The sequence below is a fragment of the Salmo trutta genome, chromosome 31 (assembly GCF_901001165.1).
Source record: "Salmo trutta chromosome 31, fSalTru1.1, whole genome shotgun sequence".
NCBI lineage: Eukaryota > Metazoa > Chordata > Actinopteri > Salmoniformes > Salmonidae > Salmo > Salmo trutta.
Window position 1 is genome coordinate 45,022,356 of NC_042987.1, and position 18,968 is coordinate 45,041,323.

General features: G+C 43.9%; 1 protein-coding gene across 1 annotated transcript in view; it reads right to left on the bottom strand.

Annotated features, from left to right (window-relative positions):
• LOC115170265 (macrophage mannose receptor 1) overlaps positions 1-16,789 on the bottom strand; it is a 48,251-nt gene extending 31,462 nt beyond the window's left edge. Inside the window, exons 1-11 of the mRNA XM_029726676.1 lie at positions 16,373-16,789; positions 12,203-12,538; positions 11,504-11,677; positions 10,626-10,781; positions 9,141-9,254; positions 8,087-8,224; positions 6,836-7,012; positions 6,607-6,749; positions 5,742-5,855; positions 2,168-2,283; positions 1,160-1,308 (exon numbers count right to left, since the gene is read on the bottom strand). Coding sequence (XP_029582536.1) covers positions 1,160-1,308; positions 2,168-2,283; positions 5,742-5,855; positions 6,607-6,749; positions 6,836-7,012; positions 8,087-8,224; positions 9,141-9,254; positions 10,626-10,781; positions 11,504-11,677; positions 12,203-12,538; positions 16,373-16,439 — 1,684 coding nt within the window. The 5' untranslated portion in view covers positions 16,440-16,789. The remainder of the gene's footprint in view (positions 1-1,159; positions 1,309-2,167; positions 2,284-5,741; positions 5,856-6,606; positions 6,750-6,835; positions 7,013-8,086; positions 8,225-9,140; positions 9,255-10,625; positions 10,782-11,503; positions 11,678-12,202; positions 12,539-16,372) is intronic.
• Positions 16,790-18,968: the final 2,179 nt, after the last annotated feature.

The window sequence follows — 18,968 nt, forward strand, 5'->3', positions numbered from 1 at the left end:
TAGAACTGTAGTCAGACTCCTACTATAGAACTGTAGTGAGACTCCTACTATAGAACTGTAGTCAGACTCCTACTATAGAACTGTAGTGACTCCTACTATAGAACTGTAGTCAGACTCCTACTATAGAACTGTAGTCAGACTCCTACTATAGAACTGTAGTGAGAATCCTACTATTGAACTGTAGTCAGACTCCTACTATAGAACTGTAGTGAGACTTCTACTATAGAACTGTAGTGAGACTTCTACTATAGAACTGTAGTCAGACTCCTACTATAGAACTGTAGTGACTCCTACTATAGAACTGTAGTCAGACTCCTACTATAGAACTGTAGTCAGACTCCTACTATAGAACTGTAGTGAGACTCCTACTATTGAACTGTAGTCAGACTCCTACTATAGAACTGTAGTGAGACTCCTACTATAGAACTGTAGTGACTCCTACTATAGAACTGTAGTCAGACTCCTACTATAGAACTGTAGTCAGACTCCTACTATAGAACTGTAGTCAGACTCCTACTATAGAACTGTAGTCAGACTCCTACTTTAGAACTGTAGTGAGACTCCTACTATAGAACTGTAGTCAGACTCCTACTATAGAACTGTAGTCAGACTCCTACTATAGAACTGTAGTGACTCCTACTATAGAACTGTAGTCAGACTCCTACTATAGAACTGTAGTCAGACTCCTACTATAGAACTGTAGTCAGACTCCTACTATAGAACTGTAGTGAGACTCCTACTATAGAACTGTAGTGAGACTCCTACTATAGAACTGTAGTCAGACTCCTACTATAGAACTGTAGTCAGACTCCTACTATAGAACTGTAGTGAGACTCCTACTATAGAACTGTAGTGAGACTCCTACTATAGAACTGTAGTCAGGCTCCTACTATAGAACTGTAGTCAGACTCCTACTATAGAACTGTAGTCAGACTCCTACTATAGAACTGTAGTCAGACTCCTATATAATATTGTAATGAAACAGATAGGGAGAGTAAGCTTATCCTCAGTGGTCGGTAAACCCTCAACTCTCTGGCCCTGCACTCCATCGACTCCCCCAAGAAAGCATGCTCCCTTGTGGGAGTTGATGAACATGCTTCTAAACACATGGTAACTACAATATATAGTATTATTATATATCTCTATAGTTGTCCTTTACCTGGCATCTGTGTGTTCCAGTGGGTGAATCTGACCCTGTTGCTGTTCGTCCAGGTGAAGAAGACGATGTGGTTCTGGTTGGAGAGTCCGATCCAGAAGTGTTGCTCTGGCCTGGACCCAACCAGGCTGATCAGGAAAGCATTATCCACCCTGGACACATTATTATTAAAACATTATCCTTGTAACATTATCCACCATGGGAACATTATTATGAGACATTATCATTATAGCATTATCATGGAACATTATCATTATAGCATTATCCACCCTGGATACATTATTAATAAAACATTATCATTTTAACATTACACACCCTGGACACATTATTAATAAAACATTATCCTTGTAACATTATCCACCCTGGACACGTTATTATTAAAACATTATCCTTGTAACATTATCCACCATGGGAACATTATTATGAGACATTATCACTATAACATTATCCACCCTGGACACATTATTAATAAAACATTATCACTATAACATTACACACCCTGGACACAGTCACATTATCATGTAACATCATGGATTATTATCATGGCACATTATCATGGATCATTATCCACCCTGGACACAGTCACATTATCATGGATCATTATCATGTCACGTGATCATGGATCATTATCACGGATCATTATCATGGATCATTATCCACCCTGGACACATTATCATTATGACATTATTGAAACATTATGGTTAAAGGTATATTTTACTCAAAAACTATATTTTAGCAGTTTGTCCTTTAGTCCACTGTGCCCCAAAATGGTGTCAGCAGCCGAGGGTTCAAGATGGAGCACTTTCAGCATAGAGCAAAAACTGTGATGACGTAACAGTGGACCCAATAAGAAAAAACTATGCGTTTGTTTTTGAGTAGAAAATTATTTTAAACATTATAATGGAACTTTGTCCACCCTGAACTCATTATCATTAGACAATGTATTATCTAGACAAATTAATCTAGTCCACATTACTGATATAGAGAAGTACATCCCGGTTTCTCTCTTACCTGCTAGAAACATCTGCCAGATATGACTGTGAGCTCTTGCATGTCTCTTTGGCCTCATCAAAGGTCTTGATCTCTGGGCCCACAAAGTAGCAGTAGGAGCCGTGCCTGGTCCAATGCTTCAGAGAGACAAACAGGGTCAGAAACAGCTGTTAGACTGTTGAGCTGGTCTAGGTGTAAGGCTGGTTATGTATCACATCAACACCATTATCCCAGAAATCCTAGACCCACTCCAATTTGCATACCGACCCAACAGATCCACAGATGACGCAATCTCTATTGCACTCCACACTGCCCTTTACCACCTGGACAAAAGGAACACCTATGTGAGAATACTGTTCATTGACTACAGCTCAGCGTTCAACACCATAGTGCCCTCCCTCTGCAACTGGATCCTGGACTTCCTGACGGGCCATTCCCAGGTGGTAAGGGTAGGTAACAACACATCTGCCATGCTAATCCTCAAAACTGGGGCCCCTCAGGGGTGCGTGCTCAGTCCCCTCCTGTCCTCCCTGTTCACTCATGACTACAAGGGCAAGTACGACTCCAACATCCTCATTAAGTTTGCTGACGACACAACAGTGGTAGGCCTGATCACCGACAACGATGAGACAGCCTATAGGGAGGAGGTCAGAGACCTGGCAGTGTGGTGCCAGGACAACAACCTCTCCCTCAACGTGATCAAAACAAAAGATGATGATCGTGGACTACAGGAAAAGGAGGGCCGAGCACGCCCCCATTCTCATCGATGGGGCTGTAGTGGAGCAGGTTGAGAGCTTCAAGTTCCTTGGTGTCCACATTACCAACAAACTATCACGGTCCAAGCACACCAAGACAGTCGTGAAGAGGGCATGACAAAACCTATTCCCCCTCAGGAGACTGAGAAGATTTGACATGGATCCTCAGATCCTCAAAAAGTTCTACAGATGCACCATCGAGAGCATTCTGACTGGTTGCATCACCGCCTGGTATGGCAGCTGCTCGGCCTCCGACTGCAAGGCACTACAGAGGGTAGTGCGAACGGCCCAGTACATCACTGGGGCCAAGCTTCCTACCATCCAGGACTTCTATACCAGGCGGTGTCAGAGGAAGGTCCTAAAAATAGCCAAAGACTCTAGCCACCCTAGTCATAGACTGTTCTCTCTGCTAACCAAATGCTACCCGGACTATTTGCTTTGACCCACCCCCCGCTTTCCCCCATTTTTACGCTGCTGCTTCTCTCTGTTTATTATCTATGCATAGTCCCTTTACCTCTACCTACTGTGCATGTACATATTCCCTCAATTACCTCGACTAACCTGTACCCCCACACATTGACTCTGTACCAGTACCCCCTGTATATAGCCTCTTTATTAACCGGTGCCTCCGCACCTTGACTCTGTACCAGTACCCTGTATATAGCCTCGTTACTGTTATTTTATTGTTGCTCATTAATTATTTGTTATTTTTTCTTTTTCTTTTTTTCATTTTTATTTGTATTTATTTATTTATTGTTTACTTCAGTTTATTTAGTAAATATTTAACACTTATTATTTCTTAAAACGGCCGGATAAAAAACATACCCGATTTAATCTGGTTACTACTCCTGCCCAGAAACTAGAATATGCATATAATTAGTAGATTTGGATAGAAAACACTCTAAAGTTTCTAAACTGTTTGAATGGTGTCTGTGAGTATAACGGAACTCATATGGCAGGCCAAAACCTGAGAAGATGCCATACAGGAAGTGCCCTGTCTGACAATTTGTTGTCCTTCTGTTGCATCTCTATCGACATTACAGCATCTGTGCTGTAACGTCACACTTTCTAAGGGTCCATTGGCTCTCTAAAGCCGCCAGAAAGTGGAATGGGGTGTCTGCTGTCTCTGGGCAAAGTATAGGAGCAGAGTTTGTAAGTGGTCAGCCTGGGGACAGTGAGACTGGAGATGCGCGGTCACGAGAACTCGCCATGTTTTTCTTTCAGTCTTTGAATGAATACAACGTTGCCCGGTTGGAATATTATCGATATTTTACGAGAAAAATAGCATAAAAATAGATTTTAAACAGCGCTTGACATGCTTCTAAGTACGGTAATGGAATATTTTTTTATTTTTTGTCACGAAATGCGCTCGCGCGTTACCCTTCGGATAGTGACCTGAACGCACGAACAAAACGGAGGTATTTGGATATAACTATGGATTATTTGGAACCAAAACAACATTTGTTGTTGAAGTAGAAGTCCTGGGAGTGCATTCTGACGAAGAACAGCAAAGGTAATCCAATTTTTCTAATAGTAATTCTGAGTTTAGGTGACCCTGAAGTTGGCTGATGTCAAAACAGCTAGCCGTGATGGCCGAGCTATGTACTCAGAATATTGCAAAATATGCCTTCACCGAAAAGCTATTTTAAAATCGGACATAGCGATTGCATAAAGGAGTTCTGTATCTATAATTCTGAAAATAATTGTTATGTATTTTGTCAACGTTTATCATGAGTAATTTAGTAAATTCACCGGAAGTTTTCGTTGGGTATGCTAGTTCTGAACATCACATGCTAAAGTAAAAAGCTGTTTTTTGATATAAATATGAACTTGTTTGAACAAAACATGCATGTATTGTATAACATAATGTCCTAGGAGTGTCATCTGATGAAGATCATCAAAGGTTAGTGCTGCATTTAGCTGTGGTTTGGGTTTATGTGACATATATGCTTGCTTGGAAAATGGCTGTGTGATTATTTGTGTCTATGTACTCTCCTAACATAATCTAATGTTTTGCTTTCGCTGTAAAGCCTTTTTGAAATCGGACAATGTGGTTAGATTAACGAGAGTCTTATCTTTAAAATGGTGTAATATAGTTGATTGTTTGAGAAAATTGAATTGTGGTATTTTAGTTGGTTTTGTATTTCGCGCCGTGCGATGCCATTGGCTGTTGGCTAGGGTTCGTCTGTCCTCAACAGGTTAATCATTTCATTGTCTACACCTGTTGTATTCAGCGCACGTGACAAATAACATTTGATTTGATTAGATTTTTGATGTAAATGTTGATTATCTATCTACCTGCCCAGGGACTACAGTTGACAACTAGCTAGCTGACTAAATCTGGCACATTTACAGAATGTTTTCTTTCTAATTTATTCAGACAGTTGGAAACAAAGGTGGAGAAGTGGGAGTGACATCAGGAAGGCTTGAATCGAGGCTTGAACCTCAGTCTCCGGTGCGGAGAGCCATATACGTGGCTGTTCCTGAGAACATCAGCGCTATAGAGCATGACCTCTGCTCCCCCTGGCTGAACTCTGCTCTCCCTGGCTGAACTCTCCTCTCCCTGGCTGACCTCTCCTCTCCCTGGCTGACCTCTCCTCCCCCTGGCTGAACTCTACTCCCCCTGGCTGAACTCTGCTCCCCCTGGCTGACCTCTCCTCTCCCTGGCTGAACTCTGCTCCCCCTGGCTGAACTCTGCTCCCCCTTGGCTGAACTCTGCTCCCCCTGGCTGAACTCTACTCTCCCTGGCTGAACTCTGCTCCCCCTGGCTGACCTCTCCTCTCCCTGGCTGAACTTTGCTCCCCCTGGCTGAACTCTGCTCCCCCTGGCTGTCCACTCACCGGTTTACAGCCTGGGTAAGTGTCCACCTGGTCCCCTGAGGGTTGGGAGGAAGATTTCTTCATACAGATGAAACCATGCTGGTTGTCACAGACCTGGGTAGCCCACCTGCCCTGCTGCAAGACAGACACAGTCACACAGGACACCGTCAAGGAGGGAGAGGGTTGGTGTGGTTGTGAATGGGTGGTTTGGGTTAGGGGGTGTTAGGGCCAGGGTTAGGGAGTGTTAGGGTTAGGGGGTGTTAGGGCCAGGTTTAGGGAGTGTTAGGTTTAGGGAGTGTTAGGGTTAGGGAGTGTTAGGGTTAGGGGGTGTTAGGGTTAGGGGGTGTTAGGGCCAGGGATAGGGGGTGTTAGGGTTAGTGCCAAGGTTAGGGGGTGTAAGGGTTAGGGCCAGGGTTAGGGGGTGTTAGGGTTAGGGCCAGGGTTATCGTTAGGGGGTGTTAGGGTTAGGGGGTGTTAGGGTTAGGGCTAGGGTTATGGTTAGGGGGTGTTAGGGTTAGGGCCAGGGTTATGGTTAGGGGGTGTTAGGGTTAGGGCCAGGGTTATGGTTAGGGGGTGTTAGGGTTAGGGCCAGGGTTAGGGAGTGGCAGGTAGCCTTGTGGTTAGAGCGTTGGGCCAGTAGGTTAGGTTGCTAGATCGAATCCCCGAGCTGACAAGGTAAAAATCTGTAGTTCTGCCGCTGAACAAGGCAGTTAACCCACTGTTCCGTTAGGCCGTCATTGTAAATAAGAATTTGTTCTTAATTAACTGACATGCCTTGTTAAATAAAGGTTAAACAAAATAAAAAATAGGGGGTGTTAGGGTTAGGGGCAAGGTTAGGGGTTGTAAGGGTCCGGGGCAGTGTGGAGGGGGGATGATGGTACCATACCTCTCCCCTGACCAGGACACAGTTGCCCCCCATTGGCATGGCTTCCTCCCACTTGGTGAAGGTGACAGGGGATTGGTCGCTCCAGTCAAACAGTAGTGACGTCTTGACATCGTTCATCCCGATCCACAGCTCGTCAGCGGCCGCTGGGACAGAGGAAGAGAGGTGGGAGAGTTGGAGTTAGCCTTTTCACTGGCTGTCTAACGTGTGAGTGTACCTGTGTTTCACTGACCATATCCCAGCTGTGACATCACAAAGCTGTGCTGCTCAATGTTGTGGATGCTGGCCAGGTCGCCTCCGTCCTTCCGACATTCCGTCTGAGCCTCTGTCCAGGTCTTCTTAGTACGCTGGAGGAGGAAGCACCTGGCAGCGTAGGGAATCCACGGACTGGAGCAGAAACCTGTCTCTTCTGTTTATCACCAACACAGGGAAACACATTGTAGGAATACAAGAAATACACCGCCCATAATAAACAAAATAATACAAAAATGAACTGGACTAAACTGGACTGAACGTAATTAAAACAAACTGTACAAGATTGAAATGGACTAGACTAGACTGGATTAAAATGGACTGAACATAATTAAAACAAACTGTACAAGATTGAAATGGACTAGACTGGATTAAAATGGACTGAACATAATTAAAACAAACTGTACAAGATTGAAATGGACTAGACTGGATTAAAATGGACTGGACTGGATAAAATTGTGTAGGGAGGTCTTTCTGACAGACCTACCTGGGTGGACAGGGGTTATAGGGAAGTCTTTCTGACGGACCTACCTGGGTAAACGGGGGTTATAGGGAGGTCTTTCTGACAGACCTACCTGGGTGAACGGGGTTTATTGGGAGTTGTTTCTGACAGACCTACCTGGGTGAACAGGGGTTATTGGGAGGTCTTTCTGACAGACCTACCTGGGTGAACAGGGGTTATTGGGAGGTCTTTCTGACAGACCTACCTGGGTGGACAGGGGTTATAGGGAGGTCTTTCTGACAGACCTACCTGGGTGAAGAGGGGTTATTGGGAGGTCTTTCTGACAGACCTACCTGGGTGAACGGGGGGTGTAGGTGTTCTTTCTGACAGACCTACCTGGGTGGACAGGGGGTGTAGGGAGGTCTTTCTGACAGACCTACCTGGGTGAACGGGGGTTGTAGGTGTTCTTTCTGACAGACCTACCTGGGTGGACAGGGGTTATAGGGAGGTCTTTCTGACAGAACTACCTGGGTGAACAGGGGTTATAGGGAGGTCTTTCTGACAGACCTACCTGGGTGAACGGGGGGTGTAGGTGGTCTTTCTGACAGACCTACCTGGGTGAATGGGGGGTGAAGGTGTGTCTTTCTGACAGACCTACCTGGGTGAATGGGGGGTGAAGGTGGGTCTTTCTGACAGACCTACCTGGGTGAACGGGGGGTGTAGGTGGTCTTTCTGACAGACCTACCTGGGTGAATGGGGGGTGAAGGTGGGTCTTTCTGACAGACCTACCTGGGTGAACAGGGGGTGAAGGTGGGTCTTTCTGACAGATGTAGCCATGTTTCTTGGAGCACAGGGAGTTCTGCCAGTAGGACTGCTGAGCTGGGTCAACCAGTCCACACATCTGACCAGGATCAGAGAGAGGGTGACCTACAGACAAACAACAACAACAGCTATGTCACTACATCTGAAGACTAACAGCTATGTCACTACATCTGAAGACTAACAGCTATGTCACTACATCTGAAGACTAACAGCTATGTCACTCCATCTGAAGACTAACAGCTATGTCACTACATCTGAAGACTAACAGCTATGTCACTACATCTGAAGACTAACAGCTATGTCACTACATCTGAAGACTAACAGCTATGTCACTACATCTGAAGACTAACAGCAACAGAAATAGTAACATTAACAAATGTTTAATGTTCTCACTATATATAGTAACTGACCCTGGTCCTTTTCCCCTATATAGAGTAACTGACCCTGGTCCCCTATATAGAGTAACTGACCCTGGTCCCCTATATAGAGTAACTGACCCTGGTCCCCTATATAGAGTAACTGACCCTGGTCCCCTATATAGAGTAACTGACCCTGGTCCTTTTCCCCTATATAGAGTAACTGACCCTGGTGCCCTATATAGAGTAACTGACCCTGGTCCCCTATATAGAGTAACTGACCCTGGTCCCCTATATAGAGTAACTGACCCTGGTCCCCTATATAGAGTAACTGACCCTGGTCCCCTATATAGAGTAACTGACCCTGGTCCCCTATATAGAGTAACTGACCCTGGTCCTTTTCCCCTATATAGAGTAACTGACCCTGGTCCCCTATATAGAGTAACTGACCCTGGTCCCCTATATAGTGTAACTGACCCTGGTCCCCTATATAGAGTAACTGACCCTGGTCCCCTATATAGAGTAACTGACCCTGGTCCCCTATATAGAGTAACTGACCCTGGTCCCCTATATAGAGTAACTGACCCTGGTCCCCTATATAGAGTACCTGACCCTGGTCCAACGTAGTGCAGCATGAAGGGAATAGTGTGAAGGTGAGGACTCACCAGAGTCCCAGCGGAAGTAGCGTAGAGGCTTCCCACTGATCCACTGCCACCCACTGTCCTCTTCCAGAGCATTCAGCCCCGTCCACAGTGGAGCACCCTGTCTACCATACAGGCCTGTGTGTGTGTGTGTGTGTGTGTGTGTGTGTGTGTGTGTGTGTGTGTGTGTGTGTGTGTGGGTGTGTGGTGTGGTGTGTGTGTATAAGACAAGGAGATAAAGTTGCATATGACATAAATAGTCCATGTACACAAATAGTACACAAATAAACACACTGGTACATGAACAGTACACAATAAACACACTGGTACATGAACAGTACACAAATAAACACACTGGTACATGAACAGTACACAAATAAACACACTGGTACATGAACAGTACACTAATAAACACACTGGTACATGAACAGTACACAAATAAACACACTGGTACATGAACAGTACACAAATAAACACACTGGTACATGAACAGTACACTAATAAACACACTAGTCCATGAACAGTACACTAATAAACACACTAGTACATGAACAGTACACAAATAAACACACTGGTACATGAACAGTGCACTAATAAACACACTAGTACATGAACAGTACACAAATAAACACACTAGTACATGAACAGTACACAAATAAACACACTGGTACATGAACAGTACACTAATAAACACACTGGTACATGAACAGTACACTAATAAACACACTAGTCCATGAACAGTACACTAATAAACACACTAGTACATGAGCAGTACACAAATAAACACACTGGTACATGAACAGTGCACTAATAAACACACTGGTACATGAACAGTACACTAATTAACACACTGGTACATGAACAGTACACTAATAAACACACTGGTACATGAACAGTACACAAATAAACTGATAAGAGAATTATCTAATAAAGGTAAATGAATCAATAAACCATGATGAATTATTAGTCATACAGCATGGTTAATGAATAATCAATGTAATGATCAATGTAGTGATCGATTAGTCCGATTAGTCCCAGAAAATCTAGTAGAGGCTGTAGAGGGAAAGAAATGTGTGTATGTAATTAGTGTAGAGAGCAGGAGCCAGATGGTAAAGGGAGTAAAACTTCAAGGGGTTTCTAACCTTGAGGGAGAGGAACAGGCTGAGCTAGGTAGTGATAAACAGTGTGGGAAGTCAAAGGGGGAGATGCAGTTCACCAACAGTTTGTGTGTAAATGCATGTGCGTAAGTAAGCAAGAACTATATAATGACTGTTTTGTTATCCTGACCTCAGAACGTTCTCTGAATAAAGCTACAGAAACCTTTTGCAGAAAGCTGAGTCCTTGCCTAATTATTTAACCCATTGTCTTACAAACCTTGGGCATTAGTCAAGGCATATTGATTATTGATTATTATCATCAAGATTTAAAATTATTTTAACATAAACACACTGCTTGAGTTTGACACGCCTGATGGGTGTGAATGTGAGCGTGGCCACCGGGTGGCGCTACCTGCTACGAAGGTCTGCTCGTGGGGTTCGGTGATTGAGGCCAAGTCTGCTCCCTGCTGTTGGCAGCTGGTCCGAGCCTGGTGCCAGGTCAGGGCAGAGCGGAGGTTCACCTGGTAGAATGTACCTGTGACCGGGTTCTTATGCCAATGCTCCATAGCTGCAGAGGGATGGGGGGAGAGATGTACAGATTCAGTGAGCATAGCCTTGTTATTGAGAAAGGTTGCTGTAGGCAGACCTGGCTTTCAAGAGAAGGCAGGCTATTGGCACACTGCCCACAAAATGAGGTGGAAACTGAGCTGCACTTCCTAACCTCCTGCCAAATGTATGACCATATTAGAGACACATATTTCCCTCAGATTACACAGATCCACAAAGAATATCTACTGGGTGAAATAGATTTGTGACCTGTTGCCACAAGAAAAGGGCAACCAGTGAAGAACAAACACCATTGTAAATATTTTCCCTTTTCTACTTTAACTATTTGCAAATCGTTATGACACTATATATAGACATAATATGACATTTGAAATGTCATTATTATTTTGGAACTTGTGTGAGTGTAATATTTACTGTTCACTTTTTATCCATTTCACTTCCCTTGGCAACGTTAACATATGTTTATCAAGCCAATAAAGCCATTGAATTGAATTGAATAGGAGAGAGAGGGAGAGAGAGAGAGAGACGGAGACAGAGACAGAGAGAGAGACAGAGATAGAGAGAGAGAGAGAGACAGAGACAGAGACAGAGACAGAGACAGACAGAGAGAGAGAGAGACAGAGACAGAGACAGAGACAGAGAGAGAGAGAGAGAGAGAGAGAGAGAGAAGCATCTAACAACTGTGTAGATTGACACAGAGTAAGTAACAGATGTAATACTCACATTTGGATGGACAGATGCCCCACAATTCACTGTCTTGGTAGTTTGTTTCAGTGGCACACCAAAGCCGTCTATCAGAGGAGTCTATCGAGGTGCAGTCTCCAAACCATTGGTCTTTGTACCGGAAAGGAAACTGACAGGGACGGCCAAACGCGTTTCCTTCGATGGTAAAGAGCTCTGAAAAGGGGATAGTGGTTACTGTGGGTACTGTATGTAGCTCAGTGTGACGTGGGTTTAAGACCCTATGGATTTTACTATATTAGTGTGTCTGCCATCTTGCCTATCTGTGTGACCTTGTTGGGGAACACGGCCTTCTATACTAACACTCTTATGGGACTCTGGCTCTGAGTGTGTCCCTGTGTTACTGTACAATGTGGATTCACAGGGAAAAATTATGTTTTTTTTCAATGAAATGTACTGTCTGATGTAGTTATATGTAACCTGTAAAATATACTGTCTGATGTAGTTATATGTAACCTGTAAAGTATAAAATATACTGTCTGATGTAGTTATATGTAACCTGTAAAGTATAAAATATACTGTCTGATGTAGTTATTGGTAACCTGTAAAATATAAAATGTACTGTCTGATGTAGTTATATGTAACCTGCTTCTTTTGAAGTGTGTTGAGACTTGGTCCATTTTGTCCAAAATCCATTTTACAGTCCTGAACAATGAGAACCTTGTGATTGTAATCCCGTACCTCTGTGGGTCCTTGAGCAGGGGCCGTCCGTTGTACCAAAGATGATCCAACGACTCCGAGGCCCCGTGTCTCTGGACAGCACCAGATCATTGTTGTCGTTGACGTGGAGGTACAGAGTCTGTCCTTTCAGGGTGAGCAGTGTGTTGTTACTACACTCCCACTGCTGAAGGTGGCTCTTCTCATCACAGTCAGAATTCACCAGGGTACTACCCTCTGTCTTCCCAGAAACCCCAGCACACTTCCTAATGTTGGTGTAGTAGAGACGTCCCTCTGACACCCAGCGTGCCAGATCCTGTCTAACGCCACTTGCTGCATTGAAGAGATTGAAGGGACCGTCTACAAAGAAAAATTACAACAATCACTAACCAGCAGTGAAGAGATTGAAGGGTCCGTCTACAAAGAAAAATTACAACAATCACTAACCAGCATTAAAGAGATTGAAGGGACCGTCTACAAACAAAAATTACAACAATCACTAACCAGCATTGACATAATAGGCAAACATTTGAACACTTTAATTGAACCCTCTTTCATGAGGACTTTTTAACAGTCGTAGGGCTACATAACATACATAAAACTGTCATAGAGCTATATAACACTGTCATAGAGCTATATAACACTGTCAGAGCTATATAAAACTGTCATAGGGCCACATAACACTGTCATAGAGATATATAAAACACTGTCATAGAGCTATATAACACTGTCATAGAGCTGTATAACACTGTTATAGAGCTATAGAAAACACTGTCATAGGGCTACATAACACTGTCATAGAGCTATATAACACTGTCACAGAGCTATATAAAACGGTCATAGGGCTACATAACACTGTCATAGGGCTATATAACACTGTCATAGAGCTATATAAAACGGTCATAGGGCTACATAACACTGTCATAGGGCTACATAACACTGTCATAGGGCTACATAACACTGTCATAGAGCTACATAAATCCTATTACGGCCAGGCACCACACCCTCATAGGATATTATTTTTCCTTAATCAATATCACAATCAACTTTTACCAGTTGAATGTAAACACAAATCTACTACTTTTTAGTATAAAGAAAATCTGCAATATGCTATTAACATATGCAAATTAGGCATTCTAAATAAATATGTGCATATTTGCATATGGTGTAAATCCATTTTTCTGGACACTGGATGAAGTCAGACTAAATATTTTGTTTTTTGTTTTGTTAAGACACTCCAAAACCGTACTTGTTCAGAGCAGATTGTGGATAAATACTTTTATCTTCCTATCTGTAAAATACTAAAGATGTACGTAAAATGCGAAACAAATTGGCAAATTTTCATAAAGGAAATGTAATTTAGAATAAACATTGACAAGATATCAACAATTCACTCTGGGCAATTCTGGAAAATATACAGTGTCTTCAGAAAATATTCACACCCCTTGACTTTTTCCACATTCCGCGTTTTGCTGTGTTAGGTCAACCCACATTTGAGCTTAGGCTCAAGTATGATTGGCTAATTCTATTATAATTTTTTTAATCAAGGGAGGCCAAATGCTTGCTGGCGTCAATCAATCCAATGCTACGGCAGCAACATGTCATTCTCTTTTGTTCCACACAGCATCAGTTACATGAGCTACACATAATGACACAGAGGGGCGCTGTTTCCCTCACTCAGATGTTGACACAGAGGGGCGCTGTTTCCCCTCACTCAGATGTTGACACAGAGGGGTAATGTTTCCCTCACTCAGATGTTGACACAGAGGGGCGCTGTTCCCTCACTCAGATGTTGACACAGAGGGGTGCTGTTTCCCTCACTCAGATGTTGACACAGAGGGGTGCTGTTTCCCTCACTCAGATGTTGACACAGAGGGGCGCTGTTTCCCTCACTCCGATGTTGACACAGAGTGGTGCTGTTTCCCTCACTCAGATGTTGACACAGAAGGGCGCTGTTTCCCTCACTCAGATGTTGACACAAAGGGGTGCTGTTTCCCTCACTCAGATGTTGACACAGAGGGGTGCTGTTTCCCATGCTATGATTTTTTCCCTGGGAGATACATTCAGCCACTTGTGAACTGAGTGAAAATTATGAAAACACAGAGAGACTAAAGATAATAATTATAAAATAATGTATTTTTTATTGGTAAATTATTTGGGGAAGCGTGGCTTCCCTTGGCATCCATGAATACACGTCATTGCCCACATATACAATTGTCTATAAGGTCCCTCAGTCTAGTAGTACATTTAAAGCACTGATTCAACCACAAAGACCAGGGAGGTTTTCCAATGCCTCGCAAAGAAGGGCACCTATTGGTAGATGGGTAAAAAAAAAGACCAGACATTGAATATCCCTTTGAGTATGGTGAAGTTATTCATTACACTTTTGATGGTGTATCAATACACCCAGTCACTACAAAGATACAGGAGTCCTTCCTAACTCAGTTGCAGGAGAGGAAGGAAACCGATCAGGGATTTCACCATGAGCCGAATGATGACTTGGAAACAGTTACGGAGTTTAATGGCTGTTATAGGAGAAAACTGAGGATGGATCAACAACATTGTAGTTACTCCACAATACTAACCTAAATGACAGAGTGAAAAATAAGGAAGCCCGTACAGAATAAAATATTTCAAAACATGCATCCTATTTGCAGGCACTAAAGTAATATTGCAAAATATGTGGCAAAGAAATAAATGTTTTCTCCTGAATACAAAGCGTTATGTTTGGGGCGAATCCAACACAACATATCACTGAGTAACACTCTTCATATTTCAATCATAGTGGTGGCTGCATCATGTTATTGGTATTTTAATTTTATTTAACAAGGCAAGTAATTTAAGAAGAGATTCTTATTTACAATGATGGCCTAACATGGCCAAACTCGTGCGCCGCCCTATGGGACTCCCAATCACAGCCTGGATATGAACCAGGTACTGTAGTGACACCTCTTGCACCAAGAGTGCCTTTGACTGCTGTGCCACTCGGGAGCCCACTCGGTATGCTTGTAATCGTTAAGGACTTGGAAGTTTTTCAGGATAAAAAAGGAAATAGAATAGAGCTAAGCACAGACAACATCCTAGAGGAGAACCTGGGTCAGTCTGCTTTCCACCAGACACGGAGACATGAAGCACAGGCAAAGTCCTAGAGGAGAACCTGGGTCAGTCTGCTTTCCACCAGACACGGAGACATGAAGCACAGGCAAAGTCCTAGAGGAGAACCTGGGTCAGTCTGCTTTCCACCAGACACGGAGACATGAAGCACAGACAACATCCTAGAGGAGAACCTGGGTCAGTCTGCTTTCCACCAGACACGGAGACATGAAGCACAGGCAACATCCTAGAGGAGAACCTGGTTCAGTCTGCTTTCCAAGACACAGAAACAAACGCACCTTTCAGGAGGACAATAACCTAAAACACCAGGCCAAATATACACTCGACTTGCTTACCAAGACAAGATTGAATGTTCCTGAGTGGCCTAGTTCGTTTTCACTTAAATCTATGGCAAGACTTAGAAATGGCTGTCTAGCAATGATCAACAACCAACTTGACAGAACTTGAAGAATTTTCAAAAGAATAATGGGCAGATATTTTACAATCCAGGTGTGGAAAGCTCTTAGAGACTTTGCAAACCTGGAAAAAGTTGTGAATACTTTTTGAAGGCACTGTATCTAAAGATAACCACACAACTGAGGTGCTGACCTGTTGCACCCTCGACAACCACTGTGATTATTATTATTTGACCATGCTGGTCATCTATGAACATTTGAACATCTTGGCCATGTTCTGTTATAATCGCCACCCGACACAGCCAGAAGAGGACTGGCCACCCCTCAGAGCCTGGTTCCTCTCTAGGTTTCGTCCTAGGTTCCTGCCTTTCTAGGGAGTTTTTCCTAGCCACCGTGCTTCTACATCGCTTGCTGTTTGGGGTTTTAGGCTGGATTTCTGTATAGCACTTTGTGACATTGGCTGATTAAAAAGGGCTTTATAAATACATTTGATTGATTGAACAACATTCCTGTTTCAGGTGTAAACTAATAACCAGTGAGATAAACAACATACCTGTTTCAGGTGTAACCTAATAACCAATGAGATGAACAACCTACCTGTTTCAGGTGTAAACTAATAACCAATGAGATGAACAACCTACCTGTTTCAGGTGTAACCTAATAACCAATGAGATGAACAACCTACCTGTTTCAGGAGCCCCCAGGGTGGTTTGAATGAAGAGCATCAGTACAGTTATCATGATGGTTGTCATGGTCCCAGTAGGGTTGTGCCTGACATACAGACCTCCTACAGCAGAGTGGAGTGTTCTGTACGACTGGGTCTGCTATTTATGAACCATGAAGTTCTCTGTCACATGACATCTTTTTTTCTTCTCTATCAATGGATGTTGTTGTGACATTTCAACACTTTTCTGGTGAATGGGAGGTGCACTGACACCCTCGATCAGCCAACATTTACTCACTATGTCAGGGTTTACGATTCGCTGAAAACACTGTGGTGTTGAAAATAATATATACCACAAGTCATGAGTCAATAGTCAATTTCTGGGCCCCGAATGGCATCCTATTCCGATATAGAACCCTGTGGGCCCTGGTTAAAAGTAGTGCACTACAAAGGGCCCTGGTTAAAAGTAGTGCACTACAAAGGGAATAGGGTGCCATTGAGGATGTAAATCACTAACCAATGTCTGTTCATCCCAACAGGTTAAATGGTTATTACAACAATGTAAAGTAAGCCTACGTGTCATCTCATTAGCTACAATAACCAGCACAATAGGAGCATCCCAAATGGCACCCTATATAGTGAATAATAAGGTGCCATTTGGGACGCTACTCTATACCTGGCTAACGGCTAGCTGTCAGACTATATCTGGCTAACGGCTAGCTGTCAGACTACCTGGCTAACGGCTAGCTATCAGACTATACCTGGCTAACGGCTAGCTGTCAGACTATATCTGGCTAACGGCTAGCTGTCAGACTACCTGGCTAACGGCTGGCTGTGAGACTATACCTGGCTAACGGCTGGCTGTCAGACTATACCTGGCTAACGGCTGGCTGTCAGACTATACCTGGCTAACGGCTGGCTGTCAGACTATACCTGGCTAACGGCTAGCTGTCAGACTATACCTGGCTAACGGCTAGCTGTCAGACTATACCTGGCTAACGGCTAGCTGTCAGACTATACCTGGCTAACGGCTAGCTGTCAGACTACCTGGCTAACGGCTAGCTGTCAGACTATACCTGGCTAACGGCTAGCTGTCAGACTACCTGGCTAACGGCTAGCTGTCAGACTATATCTGGCTAACGGCTAGCTGTCAGACTATATCTGGCTAACGGCTAGCTGTCAGACTATATATGGCTAACGGCTAGCTGTCAGACTATACCTGGCTAACGGCTAGCTGTCAGACTACCTGGCTAACGGCTGGCTGTCAGACTACCTGGTGACGGCTAGCTGTCAGACTATACCTGGATAACGGCTGGCTGTCAGACTATACCTGGCTAACGGCTAACTGTCAGACTATACCTGGCTAACGGCTGGCTGTCAGACTATACCTGGCTAACGGCTGGCTGTCAGACTATACCTGGCTAACGGCTGGCTGTCAGACTACCTGGCTAACGACTAGCTGTGAAACTGTACCTGGCTAACGGCTAGCTGTGAGACTGTACCTGGCTAACAGCTGGCTGTCAGACTACCTGGCTAACGGCTAACTGTCAGACTATATCTGGCTAACGGCTGGCTGTCAGACTATACCTGGCTAACGGCTAGCTGTCAGACTACCAGGCTAACGGCTATCTGTCAGACTATATCTGGCTAACGGCTAACTGTCAGACTATACCTGGCTAACGGCTAGCTGTCTGTTTAATAATTACCACTCTTTCAGGAACACACACTTGACCCTGACCCAAGGGAGTGAAACTAGTCTGTTATTAAAACATTTCTTGCAGACAGCTCTGATTCATCCATAAGCACACAGAAAGAGAGGGGTGTGTGTGTGTGAGAAAGAAGAAGTGGTACCATGGGGCCCCAGGGAGCTATGGCCTCCACCACCCTGCACCCTCGATTACGGGAAGAACAGAGGGGACGTGATTCACCAGAACACAGGAAGCAACTGGCTGAGTGCTAAGGAGGACAAAGATCAGCTAGGTCTACTATCCTACTGAAACCTATAGACCTACAGCTAGGTCTACTATCCTACTGGAACCTATAGACCTACAGGTAGGTCTACTATCCTACTGGAACCTATAGACCTACAGCTAGGTCTACTATCCTACTGAAACCTATAGACCTACAGCTAGGTCTACTATGCTACTGGAACCTATAGACCAGCTAGGTCTACTATCCTACTGGAACCTATAGACCTACAGCTAGGTCTACTATGCTACTGGAACCTATAGACCAGCTAAGTCTACTATCCTACTGGAACCTATAGACCTAAAGCTAGGTCTACTATCCTACTGGAACCTATAGACCTACAGCTAGGTCTACTATCCTACTGGAACCTATAGAACTACAGCTAGGTCTACTATCCGACTGGAACCTATAGACCTACAGCTATGTCTACTATCCTACTGGAACCTATAGACCAGCTAGGTCTACTATCCTACTGGAACCTATAGACCTACAGCTAGGTCTACTATCCTACTGGAACCTATAGACCTACAGCTAGGTCTACTATCCTACTGGAACCTACAGACCTACAGCTAGGTCTACTATCCTACTGGAACCTATAGACCTACAGCTAGGTTTACCATCCTACTGGAACCTATAGACCCACAGCTAG